Raw genomic sequence first — 25680 nt, forward strand, 5'->3', positions numbered from 1 at the left:
AGTTTGAAAAGTCTTGACTTTTAAAACACAAACAAATATAAAATCTATTAGTCAAATATATTGTTCTTAAACAGACGAACTACCTTTGATATAGAGTAGCTCCAGAACTCGTTGTACAAGTACCTGTTTGTTATTAACCGTCAAAAAAAAGTATTGAAATAAGATATGAAACTAAATTATTCTTTTTTCGAAGATTTATTTTAATAGCTGGATTAAAAATACCTCATGTAATGTACATTAATTTTTTTTTATAAAAAAGTAAGAAAAAGATTATGAAATTATAAATAGATGTATTATAATCACAATGTTATGTTATTAAATAAATTTGTATTTATTGTTAGTTTTTTTTTAGTTTTTAAGCGAATCTTTTCAACATTTAGGATAAGTCGGTACGTTCCTTTAATTAAAATCTAGATTAACATGTTTCTTTTAATCAATGAAGTTATGTTATATTCTAGAAAGCGTAGCATCTCTATAATCAATGTATGTAAGCCCGATCATTTACCTATACCAAGTTTAAAATGACAAATATTTGATATTGATATTTGAAATATTCTAATTCCTCTATGATAATTAGGACAATATCATAAACATTTTATCTCTACTCTAAATTTTAATGTATTTCCATTTTAAATAATCTAAATCTAAAAAATGGGGTATTCCTCGTGAATAAATTCCCTCGGGTAAAAAATATTCATTCCTAAACAAAAAAACTGGATAGGAATATCATTCTCATTTAAACAAAAACTCATTTTTATGCTAAACTGTGGTTTAATTTTGGTTTTTAATTTTCATTTTTTTGAACCTAGTAATAGTGTCTAACTTTTTATCTTTGTGACGTAACAAAAATTGAAGGATGAGAGGGGAGGTGGGAAAGGAAACCCCTAAAAAAGAGATGGATTTTAGTTACGTCACAATGATAAAAAGTTAGACACTCTTACTAGGTTCATTTTTTTCCCCGAGGTAGTCATTTTTTTAATATTAATATTAATAATAAAAATATCTTCCAAATAAAATAGAAAAAATCTTTGAGTTATTAGTCAATTTAAGTTCAAAGATTTTTTTTCCCTGTAAAAATTAAATTTTAAAAAATAATTTAGAAAAAAATCTTCTAACAACAAAAAATTATCATAATCCAAGATGGCGTCAATACATATAAAATAATATTTTCAAAACAAAAAATTAAAACTTGAATATCTTTTTTCACAGATTGAATTTTTAAAATCGGTCTGACAGTTTTTCCAAAGTTGGTAAGATCTATCGGATGGAAAAGGTTTGAAACCGATAGAACATTTCTTTATACAAAAACATATTTTTATTACATTAATGTTACCTAAATGTTAAATGTTACCTCGGGGGAAAAAATAACTACCTCGGGGATAAAAATGAAAGAATATTTACATCCACTATTTAAGGGGTCGTTTATGTGAGAATGTAATTTTCATAAAATAAAGTTTTTAATTTCTAATACTATTTATTTCTGTTCTTACATACTTTTGTCTGATTTGCTGAGCTTCGCTTTTATAGAATGTTGTCTTCCTTGTATTCGAACTTAAAGCATTAAAAAAAGAGAACGTTTAGCCATAGTTTCTTTGTGTATGGGCATAAGTCGCCAACGAGTAGGTAGAGACACTTAGGGCCAGTTCAAGCTTCAAGTTAAAGTACAACTTGAACCGCTATCTCATGAAAGATACTTATTATTACCTAACCCTCGCCGAGTATGGCAGGTTTCCCATATAAAATTATCCTAATGAATTGCACTCTACGCAAAGAAGCTTGGGCTAAGGGTTGTACTTATATTTTTTACGTGACTATTGAGTATCCAAACTAGGAGGAAGTAAGGAGAAATTAGAGTCATCCAATGGAGACTTGAAATCGAAGTCACACCAACCTAACTCTGTTACCACTGAGCCACGGTGTATGTTCTGAACGTCACCCCTTATATTTTTTAACAATAAAGGTTTTGTTTTATCAATTTTTGGTATTTGTTATTGCAACGCTACTTATGGGCAAAATTGTCCTCTTTTTGTCAGATCACATATTTTTTTTAGAGATAGCAAGGGATAAGACAATGGACGATAAATTGATGCATTCTCAATAGGTTAAAATTATTGGTTGAGAAGTTAAAACACTGCTAGTTAGCTCCAACCAATCATGATTTCAAAAATATAATTTACAGTCCAGTGTCTCATCCCTCCCTGAATATTTTACACGTAGAACATATTATTTTTTACATAATTCTCATTGGAAATCTGAAGCAGAAAACTTCTTTCACAGAGCCATCTGAAAAAAGGATTATTTCTAGCTTTTACTAAGAAAAAGGGACCAGAATTCTAAAGAACAATTAATATTTCTCTAGATCCAAATTTTTCACCCCCCCCCCCCCCCCACCACTATACCCTCTTCCCTTTATTTACAGCACAAAACAAGTTTTACGTCAAAACTACACCACACACATATTCAAATTTTGAGCAATTTTAGATTAAATTAGTTTGCTGAATCACGGCTCCTATTAAAGCAAAATATACGGAAAACGGAAGGTTTAGGAAAAGAATTAAATAGAGATTACAACATCCAAAAGTAGCGATGAACGAAAACCTTGAATAGACAAAAGGACAGAGTGATTTGTACAGCAGATGTTCATTTGTAATAAGCAAAGCAAAAAATTTAGAAAATATGCAGAATTTATAAGAAAATCACGAAATCATCGAAATATAAGTATTTTGAAGCCGATAATACCACATTTCCCTAAAAACGATACGGACTTACTCACAGATGGACAGACAGACAAAGTAAAATATAAAATAGAGTAATAGTTATTTCTCTCATCGTATTATGTATCTTATGATTGTAAATTTTTATATTCGCAGAAAGCTGGATATAATACGATGCTAGACATAGTTATTTCGTATGGATGAGAGCCGGTTCCTATCTACCGGATTCTCGAATGAATACGAGAAAAACATAATTTTAATATTTAACATATCAAACCCTTTGTTGTAGTCAAGCTGTATTTAATTAGATAGGTATTAGAATTAGATTGGAATTCTATATGGAACAATTAACAATTAAATGATCCTTGTAACGAATAACTTTAAAGGCTGCTGCCTAGCAAAATATTTCCTCTTAAAAACTATAAATGATTATTAATATAAATTTTGCTAACCTATTGTTGTCCTGCTTGTTCATCATTATTCCTTTTAGTAATATCAAAGTTTTGGGCCATTTAATTGTAAGGTTGGGACACCTACCATTCCAAAAAAATAATCTCACCCTTCCTCACAACTGGTCAGTTTTTACTAAAATGGTTCTTTCCCTCAAAGTGCCTGTCAAGCGGGGCTAGCGAATACCCAATAAAACCTTAGCTAACCTAACCTTCATTAATAAACAAACAAAGAAACAAAAAACTACCCCCTCCTTTTTTTTTTAAATTTAGTTTAAAAAATGTGAAGGGGTTTTCTGTGCTCAACACGGTACTTTTAAGGAAAACACCACTAAAGTTCTTTGATAGACGAACGTTTGTACCCTACTATTAGAGTAGTTCTGCTACTAAGTTTTATAAGAGAGAAAGAAAAAGAAAGATAGATAGAGAGAGAGAGAGAGAGTGAGAATCCATGCACTATTCTTAGATAAATCAATCCTATTCTTTCCTCTAACATCCAGGGATAAGATAATAATTTTGTGTATAAAATCTCCGTCAGGTAACTCGAAAATATTAATGGAATGTTTAAGTAGGAAAGAAAGTATTTAATTTACTGCTACAAAAGGATAAATTTCATTATTATCCTTGTGTGTACCGAAGAATTTGGCTATCCACTGAACCGACATGGTTCTATTTTTCAGTATAGCTTCTCAAAGGTCCATAGCTGAGGTTTATAACAATTTTGGTAGAGGGTACCAAAACAATCTAAAGAGAAACCGCCCCAAGAAAAAACGACCCTTAATTTTTTTCCTTTTAAAACAAGAATAGAAAATTTTGGGGTTAACTCCCCTCCCAATACCTCTTGTGCTCCTAGAGACATGAAGTGCCATATCCCCTAGTATTAAGAGTGTAGATTTATTTAACCTTCATTGTCCTATTCCTAAAGCCTTGGCCAGAACTTGACTGCTGCCAATTGCAATTGATTAAATAATAATTAAATTATATTCTTTTTCTTTATTTTTTCCATTTAGTTTTTTTTTTGTTTCATTTACCAAGAAGGGATAGGACATTGGATTATAATCTTATAAAAATAAATGCAATAAAAATATTGTTATATTTAGGTATATAGTTACTACATTTTAAAACTTGTACCTCACTGTTACAGGAATCATCATGTTTTTTATACCTTGCTAAATCAACAATAAGCGCTATTTATTTTGAACGTAAGGACAAACCATGCCATCGATAAGCCTGGCTTTTGAACAAACTTTTATTTGGATTGAGAAATTTTTTCCTCGGAAATTAATTGTTGAGCTTCGGATTTATGGAAGTTGTCATCCTTATTTTTCTGTCCTTTCAAAGTGTTAGATTGAATTACCTTCTTTTGTGTCCAACATTTTCCATTTCAGATTATACGTTCCTAAATAGCAAACAATATTAGTCTATCTATCTATATATCTAACTATCTACTTATCTGATAGTGTATCTTTTTATTTTTTTAAAATTATCTAATTGTCTATAAGTATATCTATCTATTTGTCTGCTTGTCTATAAGTATATCTATTTATCTACCATCCTCTGATACATGTAAAATAAAAAACGTGGTTTTATCTATGTATCTATAAATCTGTTTGATAATTTTATATGTACTTGTACACATTTGTCTATTTTTAAAAGCGAAGCTTTTCTATAATTAGGGTCAGTCCGTCCTTTCACCCGTTTGGAACGGATAGCTTTTTTGGTAATTTAGGCATGTTAGATTTGTCCTATCAATTTCAAACTTTGCATGGTGATTCCTGTAGTAGTTAGGTAAGATTTAAAAAGCGTGGCAACTATATAATCATTACCAGAATGTCCGTACGTTCATTTTTAAAATGTTGATTTTTTTACTTTTTTAACAACAAATTTTTTATGTGATCTAATTATTCGATTGATCTGATTTTGGTGTATTGATTTCTGGGACAACAAAGTGCAATACTATAAGCGAAGCAACTCTACAATCAAGTCCTAAAAATGTAGGTATGCCCATAAACATTATCATGTATCAAGTAGTTTTTCAACAAATTTGCTTACAATTTTGCTTCGACTCTTATACATTTATATTCTGATTATTCAGTTCTGACACTATACAAGTGTTAATGTCCGTTTGTCCTACCATTTCAGTGCTTCGCTTTTATGGATGTTGTCATCCTTGTTCTATATATATATCATATACTGTAGATTCCATTTCAGATGTACTTTTCTGTTAAACTATATAATAAGATTAACTACCTATCTATCTATTTGTTTGTTTCTCTATGTATGACTATGTACATAACTATCTATATTTATCTATCTATCTACTTACCAGCTGGATAAACCATGAGTACTTCGATAGGAAAATGAACCTTACTCAAACCACCCTAAAATGAAAAATAAGATTGGTAATTCAAATATTGATGTTCGCTTTCATGGATCCTAGTTCACAATAACTTTGATTTCTTTGACCCTAGAAAATATTGTGTCTGAAAGTTTGACAAATTCATTTTCTACAATATTATTTCATAACCACTTTTTGAGAAGCAATTTTACTCTTTAATTTACATATCTTAGTCCGTCTGTCGTTAATAAAAATGTAATTGTAAGGCACAATTAAGAAACCTTTGTAACTCTGTAGTGATTACCAAAAAGTCCGTATGTATGTCTATTTTAAATACTAGCTGCTAAGCCCCTAGCATCTAGAGTTAAAAAATAGCTTGATACCACCCCAAGAATTTAATCTAGAAAAAAATAAAATAGCCTAAAAACATTACAAGACCAATGTAAATCTTATCTAAAACAGATAACCCTATTGGCTCAGTGTTTATTGAGATCTTAGGCTTCAGTAAAAAATACCTTACTATTCCTTTATATAATAGGAAATTTTATTTGTGAAATGACATTTCCTAGGACTTTCAGGGGGTATACTCCTTTTCACGACATCCCTCCATATGGAGCGATGATTTTAATTGATCGCCTCTTATGACATGGGGCGATGTAATGGCTCCTTGAAAGGGGCGATTTAATAGCCCCATATAACAAGAGGCGATGTTATGACTCCTTGAAAGGAGCGATTTAATAGCCCCTTGCCCTAAGAGGCGATTAAATGATCGTTTATCGCTCCTTTATCGCCCCTTCTAAAGAGGAGATGATATGTCCTCTTATCCCAAGGGGCTATTTAATTAAATATCGCCTCTTCATGGCCCCTTCACTATTATATATATCTTAGTCCCTTGATGGCCCCTACATCGCTCCTACATCGCCCCTTCATCGCTCCTCCATCGCTCCTTCTCCAAATTTATATTACATTGTACTTTGATGGCCCCTATATCGCCCCTCCATCGCTCCTACATCGCCCCTTCATCGCTCCTTCTTCAAATTTATATTACATTGTACTTTGATGGCCCCTACATCGCCCCTCCATCGCTCCTACATCGCCCCTCCATCGCTCCTACATCGCCCCTTCATCGCTCCTTCTTCAAATTTATATTACATTGTACTGTGATGGCCCCTACATCGCTCCTACATCGCTCCTTCATCGCTCCTACATCGCCCCTTCATCGCTCCTTCTCCAAATTTATATTACATTGCAACTTGATGGCCCCTACATCGCTCCTACATCGCTCCTTCATCGCTCCTACATCGCTCCTTCATCGCTCCTTCTCCAAATTTATATTAAATTGTACTGTGATGGCCCCTACATCGCTCCTACATCCCCCCTACATCGCTCCTACATCGCCCCTTCATCGCTCCTTCTACAAATTTATATTACATTGCAACTTGATGGCCCCTACATCGCTCCTTCATCGCTCCTTCTCCAAATTTATATTACATTGCAACTTGATGGCCCCTACATCGCTCCTACATCGCTCCTACATCGCTCCTCCATCGCCCCTTCATCGCTCCTTCTCCAAATTTATATTACATTGCAACTTGATGGCCCCTACATCGCTGCTACATCGCCCCTTCATCGCTCCTTCTCCAAATTTATATTAAATTGTACTGTGATGGCCCCTACATTGCTCCTACATCGCTCCTTCATCGCTCCTCCATCGCCCCTTCATCGCTCCTTCTCCAAATTTATATTACATTGCAACTTGATGGCCCCTACATCGCTGCTACATCGCCCCTTCATCGCTCCTTCTCCAAATTTATATTAAATTGTACTGTGATGGCCCCTACATTGCTCCTACATCGCTCCTTCATCGCTCCTCCATCGCCCCTTCATCGCTCCTTCTCCAAATTTATATTACATTGCAACTTGATGGCCCCTACATCGCTGCTACATCGCTCCTTCATCGCTCCTACATCGCCCCTTCATCGCTCCTTCTCCAAATTTATATTAAATTGTACTGTGATGGCCCCTACATCGCTCCTACATCGCTCCTTCATCGCTCCTACATCGCCCCTTCATCGCTCCTACATCGCCCCTTCATCGCTCCTTCTCCAAATTTATATTACATTGCAACTTGATGGCCCCTACATCGCTCCTACATCGCTCCTATATCGCTCCTACATCGCTCCTACATCGCTCCTCCATCGCCCCTTCATCGCTCCTTCTCCAAATTTATATTACATTGCAACTTGATGGCCCCTACATCGTTTCTACATCGCTCCTCCATCGCCCCTTCATTGCTCCTTCTCCAAATTTATATAACATTGCAACTTGATGGCCCCTACATCGCTGCTACATCGCTCCTCCATCGCTCCTACATCGCCCCTTCATCGCTCCTTCCACAAATTTATATTACATTGTACTTTGATGGCCCCTACATCTCTCCTCCATCGCTCCTCCATCGCCCCATCGCCCCTTAATAGCCCCTTACCTTAATTTATATAAAAAAGCCCCTACATAGCCTCTCCATCGCCCCTTAATAGCTCCTTACCTTAATTTATATAACATAGCCCCTACATAGCCTCTTCATCGCCCCTTAATAGCCCCTTACCTTAATTTATATAACAAAGCCCCTACATAGCCTCTCCATCGCCCCTAATAGCCCCTTACCTTTATTTATATAACAAAGCTCCTACATAGCCTCTCCATCGCCCCTTAATAGTCCCTTACCTTAATTTATATAACATAGCCCCTACATAGCCTCTCCATCGCCCCTTAAAAGCCCATTACCTTAATTTATATAACATAGCTTCTACATAGCCTCTCCATCGCCCCTTACCTTAATTTATATAACATAGCCCCTACATAGCCTCTCCATCGCCCCTTAATAGCTCCTTACCTTAATTTATATAACATAGCCCCTACATAGCCTCTCCATCGCCCCTTAATAGCCCCTTACCTTAAGTTATATAACATAGCCTCTACATAGCCTCTCCATCGCCCCTTAATAGCCCCTTACCTTAATTTATATAACATAGCCCTACATAGCCTCTCCATCGCCCCTTAATAGCCCCTTACCTTAATTTATATAGCATAGCCCCTACATAGCCTCTCCATCGCCCCTTAATAGCCTCTTACCTTAATTTATATAATCCTTACCTTAATATATATAACATAGCCCCTACATAGCCTCTCCATCGCCCCTAAATAGCCCCTTACCCTAATTTATATAACATAGCCCCTACATAGCCTCTCCATCGCCCCTTAATAGCCTCTTACCTTAATTTATATAACATAGGCCCTACAAAGCATCTCCATCGCCCCTTAATAGCCCCTTACCTTAATAATATAACATAGCCCCTACATAGCCTCTCCATCGCCCCTTAATAGCCTCTTACCTTAATTTATATAACATAGCCCCTTCATAGCCTCTTCATCGCCCCTTACCTTAATTTATATAACATAGGCCCTTTATGGCTCCTGTACAGCCTCTGTAATTGTATTGCCCCTTCATTATAGAAGGTAGGGCATTAAGGTAAGGAAGGAATGTGACCCTCTACAGTTTTAAATTTAAGTTTTAAAAGGATGACAAGGATGACAACATTTATAAAAGCAAAGCTCTGAAACGGTAGAAAAAAGTTTAATGAACATTAATAATGTAGAGTGTCAGAACTGAATAGTCAGAACATAAATTTAAAATTCGAAACAAAATTGTAAGTAAATTTATTGAGAAATTGCTTACATGCAGGAAAATGCTTAAGGACGTACTCACATTTTTTGGACTTGATTATAGATATGATTCGCTTATAACATTCTATTTTGTTGTCCTAGGAATCAGTATCCCAGAAATCAGATTAATCGGATAATTTTGATACATAAAAATTTGTTGTAAGTTAATAATTAGTATGCTTAAAATGGACGTACGGATATTCTGATAATGATTATAGACTTTCTAAATCGTACCTTTCTACTACAGGAATCACATGCCTAAATTAACGAAAACAGCTAACCGTTACGGACGTACGGACTGATCCTTAATATAGAAAAGCTTTGCTTTTAAAAAGTTAAAAAGATTTTTTGAGGGGATGGGGTAATATTTTTCTTGGGGTGAATTTTCTGGGAGGGTGGAGATACCCTCCCTCGAAATAATTATAAACCCTCTATGAACTTAAAAGAAGCTTCACTGTAAAGGAGAACCATATAGGTTCAGCGGTTAGCTTTTCTACAGACAAAAAAAGATTACTACTTTATATAATAGGTTATGAAAAAGGAAAAAAAAGCAAGATAACAAGGATAACAACATTCACAAAAGCAAAGCTCTAAAATCTGGAGGTCAAACATAAATTTTGTTAAAATTAGCGTAAATCTATAATACAAAGTAGAATGATGTCTGTCCATCCGTCTGTCTGTCTGTCCGTTTGTCAGTCCCTTAAGATCTCGGTAACCACTGAACCGATTATATTCTACTATTCAGGGAATATACCTACTGTTCCTGTGGTGGTTTTAGGCTATTTTCTTCGGGGGTGGGATACCCCCAACCCCCCCAAAAACAAAAAAATCCACCCCCATTTTTTTTTTTGCTGAAGATTTTCTTGGTCCTATTACGAATTTCGCCAAAAAAAATTTTTATCACCTCTTGGGGCAAAGCCCGTAGAGGCTAGGGGCGAATCTGCTAGTATAGAATATAGTAAAAGGGCATAATTTTATTTTTAGTATTTGATTATAATACTAAACCTTGTTGTCCTAAGAAACATTACTCCAAAACCCAGATGAATGGGACAATGATATTATACAAAAAAATGGACGTACATACTTTCTAGTAATGAATATAGTATTTATAACATGTCTACATTAAAGAAAATGTCGTCTAACCGTTTGGACGTACGGACAAACCAATCCTTACTATAGAAAAGTTTCGCATTTAAAAAGGAAAATTATAATGAAAATATAATGAATTAATAAAATAAATATAAATAATATCATAACATAATGAAATAAAGAAAAAAAAATAAACTAAGAGAATGAAATTTTTTAGTTAAATAGAATATTGAATAAGGATCATATAATGGACAAACAGACAAAGTAAGTTATAGAGCAGACTTTAAGAGAATATGCTATTACTCAAAGATTATCACGAAACCTAAGTCTTTTGAAGCATAATTGAGAGACAGACAAAATAATTTATAGACTGGATATACATATGTCATGGGAATATTCACTAAAAATCTCAACAGTCTATCTTTAACAATAGCAGAGAAAACCACATGCTTAACTTAATGAGAAGAGCAATGACGAAAGGACTAACCCTAATTGTAGAAAAGTTTCTCTTTTAACAAAAAAAGTATTTTTTTTGGTCTAAAGCTTAAAAATTTCATAAACTGACTAAATTCTCCATTTAAGGGAAGCTTCACATAGGTCATGGGATAGTTTTTTGCTTTTTCATTTTCAGATTTAAGCCCCTAATTGGTTTAGGCTATTTTTCTGCCTCCTTACATTAAAAAGAGCGCAGCTGCAAGTGAATAAGAAAAGAGAAATATAAAAAGGAGAATACATATTATCCTATTATATAAAGTAGTAAAACATAAACAAACGTTGGAGTGGACAAACCTAGGAATGGGACAATCGTCGGAGTGGACATTGCTTATGTAAAACGCAGGAGTGTCTTTTATTTTATTTATAAGATAAAAATCTTTCAAAACAAAAACAAAAAAATCTTGAATATCTTTTCTCACAGACTGAAATTTTAAAATCAGTCTGACAGTTTTCCAAAGTAGGTAAGTTCTATCGAAAGGCAAAGGTTTGAAACAGATAGAACATTTCATTAAACTAAAACATATTTTTTTCTCACATTGTTTACAACTGTCAAATATGTTTTTTTATATGCCTAACCCCTGCAGGGGGCTTATTTGTATATTTATATCTTAACCTAACCTAACCTGTGTAGAAATAACTAAACAAATGTTGTTGAAACCTAATTTTTAAGATATTATAGACACTTCTGCGTTTTACTTATATAATGTCCACTCTGACATTTGTCCGAAATATCCTGCGTTTGTCCACGTTAGTAAGGCTTTCTGTTCTGAAACTTAAGATCTCAATAACTACTAAACAGATTGGGCTTTCTATTTCAGGTAAGCTTAATATTTGTCTTGTAATGGCTTTAGGCTATTTTATTTTAAGTCGAGGGATGGTTTTTGGCTATTCTATTTTAAGTCCTGGGAAGGTTTTAGGCTTTTATTCATTCCCCTTTGAATACAGAGCCAATAGATGCTGGGGGCGTAGCCGCTAGTCGATATACAAAGTTTTTTTTTGTCTGTAGCAAAGGATCTCGTTTGCTGCTAAACCGATATGATGTATGTCTGTCTGTCTATACCGTAGGATCTTGCTAACCGCTGAGTCCTGAGATGATTTTAAGATAGTTTATTTTTTTTCCTAATAATAAAATAACAGGATATTTGTCCATAAAAAGCGAAGCAATATCTTAATTTTTGTTGTTGGAACTGTTATTCAGTTGATTATACCAAGGATCTAAAGGATTAAGACAATGGCCGATAAATTTTTATCCATCCCTAATAACGATACACAAAATTGCAACACTACAACCAAAATATGACAAAAATCCCCAAAGTTTTGAGCCAACGAATAAGAAAACTTCATTATAACACTTTGGAGACTATTGTAAAAATTGCCTAATGTTTCCTTTCTCCCTGAGATTATACAGACTATCCTTAAACTAATATTTACATCAAAGTAACAGGATGTTTATCAGTATCAACTGAACCGATATGCTTCTCCTTTACATTGAAGCTTATTTTACTCGCAGGAAAAGTTTTCATTTTGGGGAGGGGACCAACACTTTCAGCCCCCGGAAGGTATCACTTCCCTTAAATTCTTAACCTTCCCCCTTCCCCCCCCCCCCTCTCCACCACATCTATTCATTAAAGTACTCCTAGGGTCATCTATGGGATTAGCCGTTAGTGACTTAAAAATAATTCAAGTGCAATGATATATTTACCAAATTAATACGATAATTTTGTATACATTTTTTATGAAAAAAAATTATTTTGCCAAAGGCAGCCAAAAAATAAGCAGCAAATATTTCAAAAATGCTCTGATAATCAGAGATCTACAGGGATAAGACTATTGTCGATAAAATGATATATATACATATATACAGTGTGTTTTTTTTGGGGAGAACTTTTTTGAAAGCAATTTTACCTTACTTATAGTTATCAGAATTTAATGATTAATGGCTTATTCTCTTCTTTTTTTATAACCTTTAATAGAAAAGCAAAAAATATTTCAGTTTTTATTCAAAAAGTACAGTAAATTAAAAAATTTAAAACTTAGGTGTCAACATCTAAAAATGGTTTTAGTGCATTTTTCTTATAATCTACCTTTGCAAGAATGGCTGCAAAACGCTTCAAAGTTGAGATATAGAGCTAAAAATTTATATAGATACTATTTGTGACATGTACTAGAACATTTTGAAATTTGAAGGCCATATCTCAACCAGGGAGGGGATACTGGCCCCCCAATGTACTCCCTCCATTCTTGGAAAGGGTAGAAGATTTGAGCATAAGAAAAATGCGCTAAAACCATTTCTCGTATTCATTTGAATCCGGTGGATAGGAACCGGTTCTCATCCATACGAAAAAACTATGTCTAGCATCGTATTATATCCAGCTTTCTACGAATATAGATATGTACAATCATAAGATTAAACCCAGTTTTTTTAGCCGGTGCCTTCGGCACCTCGGGGCTAAAAAAACTAGTTTTAATCTCATAATTGTACTTTCTATATCCAACGATGCGAGAAAAAACTATTTTAGATGTTGACACCCATGTTTTGAAATTTTGAATTTACTGTACTTTTTAAATAAAAACTGAAATATTTTTTTGCTTTTCTGTTAATGGTTATAAAAAACGAAGAGAATAAGCCATTAATCAATTCTGATAACTATAAGTAGGGTAAAATTGCTTTCAAAAATGTTCTCATAAAAAAAACACTGTATATATGTGTATGTTTATATATTAATTATTCCCATTGATGATTCACAAAATTACCCCTTCTTTAGTTTAGAATTAGTGGTTGAAACATTTAGACACTCAACTTAATGAACTAAACAATCACAAAACAATAAAAAGTCCCCAAGGTTGTTAATCTAACGAATAAGAAAACGGTATTATAAAACTTTGGAGACTAGACAGCACTCTTGGATAAGCCAACTTATAACACTTTGGGAACTATCCCAATCCTCCCTGGCGAAATGACAATGAGATTTTTTGGTAAATTTGTGGCAAACTTTATTCTTAATAAATTAGCACTTGCCAAAATTATACTGGAGAGATATTTCATTGAAGAATAAATCTTTTTTTTTGCCCAAACTTTTCGTCAGCCAATAATAACAGATAAGTTAAACATTGTAAAAATAATATAGTAACTTAACTCGAGTTGTCAACGGCAGAAATTAGGTCCTGAGATGGTTTTAGGCCTGGAAAGGTTTATAACAATTTTATCTGTATTTCTTAAAATAAATTAACAGAATCTTTGTCTGTATGTATGAATGTCTGTCTGTACCGAAGGATCTTGCTAACCGCTGAACCAATATGGTTCTCCTTTACAGTGAAGATTCCTATAGGTCCTGAGATCGTTCTCCTTAATAGGGTAGCTTCTCATAGGTCCTGGGGAGGTTAATAACTATTTTATTTTAATCCTTATAATAAAGTAACAGGATCTTTGTCTGTATGTATGTCTGTCTGTACCTTGCTAACCACTAAACCGACATGGTTCTCCTTTACAGTGAAGCTTCCTATGGGTAATGAGATGGCTTTAGGCCATTTTATTTTTAATCCTTATAAAAAGTAACAGGATCATTGTCTGTATGTATCAAAGAAGATCGCTAACTGCAGAACCGATATGGTTCTCCTTTGATAGCTTCCAATAGATCCTGGGAAGGTGTATAACTGTTTTGAAGGAGGATATAAGGGGCTATTAAGGGGCGATGGAGAGGCTATGTAGAGGCTATGTTATATAAATTAAGGTAAGGGGCTTTTAAGTGGCGATGGAGGGCTATTAAGGGGCGATGGAGAGGCTATGTTATATAAATTAAGGTAAGGAGCTATTAAGGGGCGATGGAGAGGCTATATAGGGGCTATTTTATATAAATTAAGGTAAAGGACTATTAAGGGGCGATGGAGAGGCTATGTAGGGGCTATTTTATATAAATTAAGGTAAGGGGCTATTAAGGGGCGATGGAGAGGCTATTTAGGGGCTATGTTATATATATTAAGGTAAGAGGCTATTATGGGGCGATGGAGAGGCTATGTTGGAGCTTTGTTATATAGATTAAGGTAAGGGGCTATTAAGGGGCGATGGAGAGGCTTTGTAGGGGCTATGTTATATAGATTAGGGTAAGGGGCTATTAAGGGGCGATGGAGAGGCTATATAGGGGCTATGTTATATAAATTAAGGTAAGAGGCTATTAAGGGGCGATTGAGAGGCTATGTAGGGGCAATGTTATATAATTAAATTAAGTGGCTATTAAGGGGCGATAGAGAGGCCATATAGGAGCTTTGTTATATAAATTAAGGTAAGGGGCTATTAAGGGGCGATGGAGGAGCGATGTAGGGGCCATCAAGTTACAATGTAATATAAATTTAGAGAAGGAACGATGAAGGGGCGATGTAGGAGCGATGAAGGAGCGATGTAGGAGCGATGTAGGAGCGATGTAGGAGCGATGTAGGGGCCATCAAGTTGCAATGTAATATAAATTTGGAGAAGGAGCGATGAAGGGGCGATATAGGAGCGATGAAGGAGCGATGTAGGAGCGATGTAGGGGCCATCACAGTACTATTTAATATAAATTTGGAGAAGGAGCGATGAAGGGGCGATGTAGGAGCGATGAAGGAGCGATGTAGCAGCGATGTAGGGGCCATCACAGTACAATTTAATATAAATTTGGAGAAGGAGCGATGAAGGAGCGATGTAGGAGCGATGGAGGGGCGATGTAGGGGCCATCAAAGTACAATGTAATATAAATTTGGAGAAGGAGCGACGAAGGGGCGATGTAGGAGCGATGAAGGAGCGATGTAGGAGCGATGTAGGGGCCATCACAGTATAATTTAATATAAATTTGGAGAAGGAGCGATGTAGGAGCGATGTAGGGGCGATGTAGGAGTGATGAAGGAGCAATGTAGCAGCGATGTAGGGGCCATCAAGTTGCAATGTAATATAAATTTGGAGAAGTAGCGATGAAGGGGCGATGTAGGAGCGATGAAGGAGCGATGTAGGAGCGATGTAGGGACCATCACAGTACAATTTAATATAAATTTGGAGAAGGAGCGATGAAGGAGCGATGTAGGAGCGATGGAGGGGCGATGTAGGAGCGATGAAGGAGCGATGTAGGGGCCATCACACTACAATTTAATATAAATTTGGAGAAGGAGCGATGAAGGAGCGATGTAGGAGCGATGAAGGGGCGATGTAGGAGCAATGTAGGGGCCATCAAAGTACAATGTAATCTAAATTTGGAGAAGGGGCGATGGAGGAGCGATGTAGGGGCCATCAAGTGGGTTGTTATATAAATTAAGGTAAGGGACTACGGAGGGGCAATGGAGAGGCTAGAAAGGAGCCATCATGGGGCTATAGCATAGCCTCTTATCATAAGAGGCGATTTGAACGCCCCTTTAAAGGAGCTATTAAGAGGCCATGAAGGAGCTATAGCATAGCCTCTTATCATAAGGGGCGATATGAACGCTCCTTAAAAGGGGCTTTCACATCGCTCCATATGATGAGAGGCTATGCTATAGCTCCTTGAAGGAGCTATAGAAAATCATCGCTCCATATGGAGGGATGTCGTGAAAAGGAGTATACCCCTTTCAGGCACTATGTGGCAAGCGAAGCATTTCTTTAATCAAATCTAAAACGTTAGCAATTCAGTTATTCAATGATATCAGATTTCAATGTATTAATTGATATAGAATACGTGGATATATTGACAGAGGAAATTTGTCGGTTATTTAGGTTGATAATTTGGAACCCTTTTTTTTTATCATTCATTTAAAGGGGTAAGGAAGCTGGATGGCGTATCTCTATTTTAACCAGCTGGGAGCTACACTTTATAACAGTAAATGAAAATCCGGTTCAACATCCATGTAATAATATATCGATTAATGTTCGTCTGATTTGTTGAACTAGGATTATTACATTTTGTTATTATGCACTTAATGAACCTCTTGAAGACGGGATATACTAACAGTTCTTATCTTAATGTATCTCTGAACCAAATCTTACTAATAAAGTGCACGATTAAGCGTCCGACAGACAACTTACTCTTTGTCTGGCAGTCTTTACTGTGCATGGTAATGAGCCACGCCTGTTATGGGCAATTGTATTGACCCTATTCTGGCTATTCATGTTGCGCATCTGACATAGCAGCAGTAGGTACTATTTTTAACGTCTTTAGTCATTCGGTTTGAGCTTATACTCGAACCTATCACCTCCCCAATGACGAGCGGTTGCGCACAGTCGTGGGTAATTTCAGATCTTTACTATCATTGCAACTATACGTCCTTGTTTCTCAGAGGTTGCAAAACAGATTTCTATTTTTGGAAACTTGTAGGTTTAGGATTTAAAATTAATACGACAAAGTCTGACGCAATACCGTCTCTTAAAACAAGACAAGGAGAAATATTATAAACAAGAATGATAAAATTCATAAGTTGCAAAGCATATAATTTTAAACAAATTTCTCGAAATTGGTCTCAACAGGTGAATTATTTAATTGGAAAATCGTCAAAGATATTTCAGATGCAGTGACATAAAACAGAGATAATATAATTTCATAGCAAATTAGTTAAGGGAAAATAACCGCCCAATAGTCAAAGGAATCTTTACAAAATAAATTAGAAATTTTACAAGACGGTGCTAGACATAGTTTTTTCGTATGTATGAGAACCGGTTCCTATCCACCGGATTCGAATGAATACGAGAAAAATTATTATAAAACATTAATAAACACCCCAATATCCCCTAACTCCCTGGGATAATTTACAGCCAAAACTGGTACCGTTGCCTTCGGAACAAAACGTCCCTGTGAAAAACATTAAATTTTACCTCTAGAGAATTTCCCTCTCCAGGACAGCTTGCCCCATCATTCACATACTATGAAAATATACTAATCATGATCCGTCAGAGGGGTCCGATTTTGTACAAAATATTTTGGGTTTTTCTCGAGTTTTACAAATAGTTTTGTAATGGTTTGTAAACTAAAATATACAAATATAACTCTCATAATAGTATTTTAGTAGTTATATACTAATTAGATTAAAATAATATAGGGGGAAGTGGTTCAAAACTGTAAGTCCCCACCCCGTGGACCTTGTATCGGCGTTCAATTGGGTCTTTGAATATCAGTCAATAGCGTCGGTAATATTAACACAGCCAAGTCGCCACAAAAGTGCAGAAAGTATTTTGGTAGCAGACGAAAAAGATCCCCAACACTAGATCACGGTAGTTATTTAGGTTATTCATTACATGTATTTATAGATTTATTATAACCCTTGTATCTTTAAAACTGTTAGGTGTCTGTCATCTTAAAGTGAATTGATTCCTATGCTTAAATGTACACCTCTGTATTTTAAAAGAATCTTTTCAAATTTTTGTCTTCATGTTTTGACGAATAGAAATACTACAACACAAAATTAATATTGAAGCAACAAAGTTTGTCCATTATTTTGAGGGATAAGACAATGGACGATAAAAATTTATACGAAGGTTTTTACAATTTGATTTAAAAATAGTCCCTTACTAAAATATCTGTAAGAGGAAGAAAATAAAGATATAATATAATAACGAAAACTTTATAGAAATATAATAGATTTCTATTAAAGCAGACCGACGTACAAAGTAAGTTTAATCCAGGATGCTCTTAGTAAAAGTATATCTTTGTAAAAAAAATCAGCAGTCTATCTTAAATAACGGGCGAGAAAATTTAATTTCCCTCGTATCGTTAGAGAAGAACTGACAGACAGACATGGTGAATCATAGAGTAGCTTCACTACTAAGAAATACCTTGCAGGCTTCTGTATCCATGCCTACCCACGGAATATCCATAAATCCTACAAAAAGTAACTTTGAATAATCTTATAAACTGTATTATTTATTTTTGTCTGTAGATTAAGATCTCGATACCTTCTCTTTTTATAGAAGCTTCATATAGAACCAGGATGATTTTAGATTATTTCACTCTTAGATTTTAGTCTTGGGATCATTTTATTTTTCTGCTCTTCCTTCCCATCTGTTCGAGGACTCTTAGATGCTAGGGGCGCAGCAATAGTTAAAAATTCATATAATTAAGTAACAGAATGTTTGTCTTTCTTTGTGTTTGTCCGTAGTTTTGTACCGAAGGATCTCGCTAACCGCTGAACCGATCGGGTTCCCCTTAACAGCGTGGCTTCTGATAGGTCCCCGGGAAGTTTTATAACTATTTTGGGGGAAGGGTACCACCACCATCCCAAGAGTAATCGCCCCTAGAAAAAAATTACCCCCCTCCTCCAAAAAAATTATAATAAAAAAAATAAAATAAAACTAAAATTGGGGGGAGGGTGTCGACCCCCCCCCCCCCTAAAAAAATGTTTTAGGATTCAACTACCCCCTCGTCAAGTGCTCCTAGAGGCCTCCAGAGGCGCAACCGCTAGTTAAAAAATAAAATAATAAACATTCAATATACCTGACTCCCAAAATACTGCCTAAATCCAATATTGACATTATAAATGTATTTTTACCGCTTCTCTAGGAAATGTTTTAGGCCATTTTTAATCGAAAGTTATCAGTTTGATATATCATTTTATTCAAAAATGTTTTTTTTTTAATGTCATTTTCCTGTGTTAGATTTGTATGTCCAAAATCAATCCATGAGATATCAATTATTGTTTCATCTCCTCTAAAAATAGATATACAATTTTTATCTATATGTCTATCTATCTATTAATTTATTTGTATGTTCATAATTAATCCATGAGATATCAAAAATTAGTTCATCTCCCCCAGAAATAGATATTAAATTATTTACTAAGTATATTTGCGATAACTTTTATTTAATGAAATCTTCCAATTTTTAACATGTACAAAACGGCCTGCTTAATTGCTTCAAGATCCATGTCAGATCTATATAGGAAATAAATGTCTATAAACGAGCTCAAGTTTTCCAAAGAATATATGATTAAAACTCATAGTGCTCCAATAATCCATAATAAACTCTCATTGCCCAGAACGATAAGACCCATTATTTTACTTTATTAAAAATAAATTCATTTTTTTAATTTCATGTTGCTATTTACCTTATATTGATGTACTTAATTTCTAATCATAAAAAAGAAAATTTAAATTTATAATATAATAAATTTAAGAAAACTCTGTTTTAAAAGAATTCGATTGTGGCGACATTTTGTGTGGTCAAATATTAAACTAAAATTGTAATCATCATCATTAACCCTTTGGTGATGGTAATGTAAAGGAAAAAATTTAATTAAAAAAATCTTATTAAAATCATTTAAATTATTAAATATTTACTTTCTTTTAGATAGTAATGCCGGGTGAGGAAAATAGATTTATTGAGAAATAGATATGCATATAGAAAACTAGCCAATAGGGAGATAATTATATCGAGCCAACTCTAGTTATCTATATGTCTGTCTGTCTAACTATATACAATTCTATCAGTTCAAAATCAATCCATGGGATATCAACTATTAGTTTATCTCCTCTAGAAGAAGATTATTATCTATCTGTCTATCTACCTTTATATATCTATTTTTTTTCTTATCTTAACTTCTAATTGATTTTAAGTGGTTTTGAAATATGATAATTGAAAGCTCTTCTATAATGAAATAATGTATTTTCATTCCCATGATATTTGCACTATTAAGTGATTTTAATCCTAAGACGATCAAGAATACGGTTATAGCCGCATCATTAAGTATACAATTGTAAGCATTCTACATTTTTGGCAACGTTCTTATAAAACTTTGGGGACTAGTGTACTAAACAGCCCATTGTCCCCTTTCGCTCTGCTATCATTGTCCCTTCCCTGCAGAAAATGTGATATAGCAATGAAAAGGTGATTTTGCAATACAGTTAAAACTAAACCAGCATGTGTTATTTTTTTTTGTATTTATAGTCATTAACAGTTATAAGATACATCAAAGAAGGTTTATTAAATTAAGTCTAATATAATTAAAGAGATATATAATTTTAGTAATTTAAATATAATTATTTTTAAATGACATGTTTGTATAAAGTTTTTTTTACAGTTGCTTTGTTTAAACATCAAAGGGAGATATAAATGGGCGGAGAAATAAAGACTTAGGATGAGCAATATTTTATGAGCATTAATTATTTGACCATTTATGACTTCGCCTTACTACACTTATTCAACAGCGCAGCTATTTAGTAGTAAGTGTATGTATGTATATCTATAATTCTGACAATCTGTTGCTTGACTGAAACGTTTTACAGAAATCTATTTCACCTAGGCCGTAGGTTAAATCTAATAAATCGGATGAATATAAAATAATTTCAATTATAATGAAATTTTTATTTTTAGATTCTTACTAACAATACTTGTTTATTACAAGAGAAAAAATCTTGCTTTAATGTTGCTGCACTACTTACATATATTATTGTCCTTGTCTTTGAATCAGTACAGCGATTCATCTGGGGTCATTTTGGGGAAAAATAGGGGAATGCAGGCAATACTAATTCAAATTTAAATGGAGGTGTTGTCACCCTTCTACAAACCCCAACCACAGGCACTACTTTAAATAATAATCTCCTTATAATTTTAGTCAGTAATAGGCAATATAATTTAAATTCCACAAAATTATTTAAAAACCTTCAGGACCTATATGAAGCTTCACTTTAAAGAAGAACCATATCAGTTTAGCGGATAGTGAGATCCTTTGCTACATACAAAAAAGATTATTTCAATTTCTTTTTAAGTTTTAAAAAGAAAAGAAAAAATATTTTTTTTTGGGGGGGGGGGGGGGGTAGATACCCTCCACAAAATTAGTTAAAAACCTTCCCTGGACACATATGAAGCTTCACTGTAAATGAAAACCATATCGGTTTAGCGGTTAGTGAGATCCATCGCAACAGACAAAAAAGAATCTTACTCTACATAATAGGATTAATTCTAGCGTATGTCGTATCTATTGTTTGTCGCCTTTAGAAAAAATCTAGTGTTTGTCATATTCTAGCGTTTGTCGCATTCTAGTGTTTGTCGTATCTAGCGTATGTCGTGTCTAAGGTTTGTCTGTCTACTGTTTGTCTGTCTACTGTTTGTCTGTCTAGCGTTTGTCGCATCTACTGTTTGACGTATCTAGGGTTTGACGTAGTACCACAAATACATCTATATATAAACCTATTTATCATTCGATCTGTCTTTAATTCTATATGTATACCTTAAAAGAGAACATGGGGGACCTCTATTGCCTTCGCACCAAAAATCCTACAACAAAATACAAAGAAGAATCTGCCAGGAAGTGGATATTGAATGTTATACCATACTGGTGTTATAAACACGTTCAATCATTAGCTATAATTAGGATCGGTCCGTCCGTACGTCCGTGACGGATAGCTTTTTTCGTTAATTAAGGCATGTTAGAATTGTCCTATCGATTTCAAACTTTGTATGCTGATTCCTGTAGTGATTAGGTATGATTTAGAAAGCGGAGCAACTCTATAACCGTTACCAGAATGTCCGTACGTCCATTTTAAACATGTTGATTTTTAACTGTTTTAACAACAAATTTTATGTGATAAAATCATCCGATTTTTTAATTTTTGGGATAATGATTCCTGGGACAACAAAATACAATGTTGTAGGCGAAGCATCTCTACAATCAAGTCCTAAAAGTGTTAGTATGTCCTTAAAAATCATTCTGTATTTAGGCAGTTTTGACTAAATTTACTAACAATTTAGTTTCTTCTTTTGTTCATTTATATTCTGATTTTTCAGTTCTGACACTCTACAAGTGTTAATGTCCTACTGTTTTAGAGCTTCGCTTTTATGGATGTTGTCATCCTTGTTTTATAAAATCTTGATTGAGTTGAGTACAAGCTAACTTTTGCACCAATAGCTTTAATCTACACCTTTTCTGTATTATAACTGGGGATAAATGAGAGAGAAAGATTGTCTTATCCATTGATATCCCTGGTGTTACCTCTTTGTCTGGATAAGTTGACCTTCTTCTACAGCCTTCAAAATCAACACTCTGAAGAATAATTCCATTTGCCAAAATTCTGCTTTTTTGAGTGTATGGATTGTTTGAAATAGCAAATTAAAAACTATTTTTTTTATAAATACACAATAATTTTAAATATAACTTCATTTAAACAGCTTTTTAATGGTTTATATGTTATAGGAAACTTTTATAAGAGCATTTGGTTCAGACAAAAATAACCTTACAAGATTATATTGAAAATAATTTGAATAATTTGAAATATTATATAACATTTAACCAACTAAAAGATCTTGTTAGTTACATAATCCAAAAAAAACTTTTTTTAACGTATATTTTATTACTTAATTGGTCTCAAATTGAATATGAATATTAGACGCCTCGCCTCAAGCCATAAAAAAGTTATCTTTTCTTAGGAGAAAAAATCTGCTTAATAAAGAGGGGACATTTTGGAGGAGCGAGACTGGATTGTTCTTTTGGATTAAGATATCAAAATAGCATAAACACTCCCAAGACTTTAAAAAGGTTCCACCAAAAGGAGAACCAAACAGGTTAAACAATTTTAATCAACAAAAGGTTTAATTTTGTGTATCATCATTGGGGATGTACCCTGAGGTGATCATTATGTTTGTTTACCTTTATAATATTAGTGTCTTCAGTGCATTCCTTCCAACAGATCTAAAAATAATTTTAAAATCATTCACAGCCTAAAACCATCCCAGGATCTATGTGAAGCCTCCTAAAAAGGAGAACTCAAAAAGTTCAGTAGTTATGAAAATCTTAAGCTACAGCAAAAAAATCTTATTACTTTATATAATAGGATTGATTGATAAATCTTTATGCATTTTACGTTACTGTGCTTTCCCTAAAAGAAATGAGAAATGAATTTGATATATGGAGCTTATATTTTTCCTATGTCTATACCTATGTGGCTACATATAGGCTACATATCTGTATTAGATAAACCTAATATAAAACCCACTATATTTCAAATTAAGGTCCCAAAAGCTTTAAAGCTAACGAATGCTGGTGTTTATAAAATTTTTGATACTTTTGTGTCACTAAACGTTGTTTTTTTTTTCCATTTGAATAGACAAAAATTTTTAACTGCTTTTTACGCAAAAATAAATCTAAGAAGTGGGGTTGCCTGGGGGGTCAATATGACCCCCCCCCCCCAATAGGGTTATCAAATCTTTCTCACATTAACTAAAAGCCAACATTTGATATTTTTCCTCCAAGTAATCATTTCTTTACCCGTGCTTCAATCGTCAATCGGTTATTAGTAAAAATCAGAAGGAAAATGAAATTATAGTATATCCTTCTCATATAGATAGGGAGAAGAGAAGAAAATGTACTCTAAATCAGAGAGAGATAGGGGACCATGGGCTGTTTATTACACTAGTTCCCAAAGTTTTATTAAACATAACAACTTTTAGGACTTTTGTGAATTTTAATCTAAAAAAAGGGGTAATTTTGTGTGTCATCATTGTGGATTTTTGTCTTATCCCAGACTACAAAATAATAATCAACCGCCCCCCGCTTCTCAAATATCATAATTTCGTTTTCTCATATCTTTAAAGATTCAAGGCTTTTATAAAAAGTTTGATATACTTAAGGGCTAATTTTGTTGATTATAATTTGGGGATGTCCTATTATCCACAATAGTTAGCGTTTATATTTTTTTCTTTGTAAACGTTTATCTATTACTCAATCTATCAATCAATCTATCTATTTATATTTCTTACCTTAGCTGTACTTAGTTGAATAAAAACAGCTCCAATGATTCCAAAGTACATAAAATTCATATTTTTGTTTAATTTTGTTAATATAAAACTATTAACTTTAAAATTTTGTATATTATTTACTGCTATCAAACTATTTATTAAACTGATTAATAATCAATATTTATTTTATATATTGCTCATAAAGTGTTTTTATAATGTTTCTGATTTTATCACAATAGCAATTTCCCCTTAGTTTAGATTATAAGTCACATTAATATTTCAGAAGCGCAGTTACTCTATAATCATATAAATATTTTACTCCCAACTTTGGATGACATCCCAAATTTTTCTGGCAGAGGTATCCCCCTGCCCCCCACCTAAAAAAAGCATCGACGTGCTTGTGTTATTGTTAGATCCCAGGTCCAAAATAAATCCAATATGTACAACACATCTATTTAGAAGCAAGGATAATTACATCTCATAATAGCGATGCTGTCTAAAAAGAAAAAAAGACGATAATATATACTTCCAAGAGCAGTGGCGGTGTAAAACTTGAGAGAGACGATAAAAATGCGAAGGTAGGTCTTCCTAGTTTCAAGATTAAAGGGCATGTCAACATCTTTTTCCGCATGCTGATAGAGTAAAGCTTGTTCGAGAAATCTATGTATCTTTATATATTTTGAATTGTTAGTATTACATATCAGACAGAAGAACAGACGGACACAACACTTAAAGAGAAGATTTGCAAATGACTTTTTGTAAATCATATGTTTTTTTTCTTCTGACTTTTAGACTAAATAAGAGGAAGATTGTATATTCTGTGTTTTAAAACTTAATAAATTCTATTAGCAATTGTCTTACTTTGTTATTGCTACGCTACTTATGAATAATTGTTTATTGTGACTTAAGATTTTGCCTTTTTTACAAGAAGGTGTTATCAATAAATCACCTTTTCTCATTAAATCAAAGTCTTGGTTTGATTTTATGATTGTTATCACTTTTATTTGCTATAAAATTAAATATAATTTTTTTTTAGTTTTGTGAATCACATTATTAACACATATATCACTTGAAATGTTTACATTATAGTTCAGGGATTCGCAGGGATGCCTATTGAAACATGGGAAGCATTTTTGTTCTCTGTAAAAAGATGTTTGAATTATAGGATATAGATGAACAATTTAGAAAAATTACTTATTCAAAACAGAGTTCCAACA

The 25680-nt window shown here is 33.7% G+C and overlaps 1 protein-coding gene across 1 annotated transcript; it reads right to left on the minus strand.

Annotated features, from left to right (window-relative positions):
- Window positions 1-1975: 1975 nt before the first annotated feature.
- Window positions 1976-24664, minus strand: LOC145328314 (uncharacterized). Its single transcript, XM_080171943.1, has 11 exons — window positions 24485-24664; window positions 23376-23417; window positions 22722-22772; window positions 21960-22006; window positions 19380-19441; window positions 19229-19246; window positions 18571-18617; window positions 17614-17661; window positions 5490-5544; window positions 4521-4562; window positions 1976-2283 (listed from the first exon to the last, which is right to left on the minus strand). Exons 1-11 carry the CDS (start codon window positions 24542-24544, stop codon window positions 2231-2233), a joined length of 525 nt encoding a protein of 174 aa, XP_080028069.1. The 5' UTR covers window positions 24545-24664; the 3' UTR covers window positions 1976-2230.
- Between the last annotated feature and the right edge of the window lie 1016 nt (window positions 24665-25680).

The sequence above is a fragment of the Acartia tonsa genome, chromosome 9, assembly GCF_053477335.1.
Source record: "Acartia tonsa isolate MP-2025a chromosome 9, ASM5347733v1, whole genome shotgun sequence".
NCBI lineage: Eukaryota > Metazoa > Arthropoda > Copepoda > Calanoida > Acartiidae > Acartia > Acartia tonsa.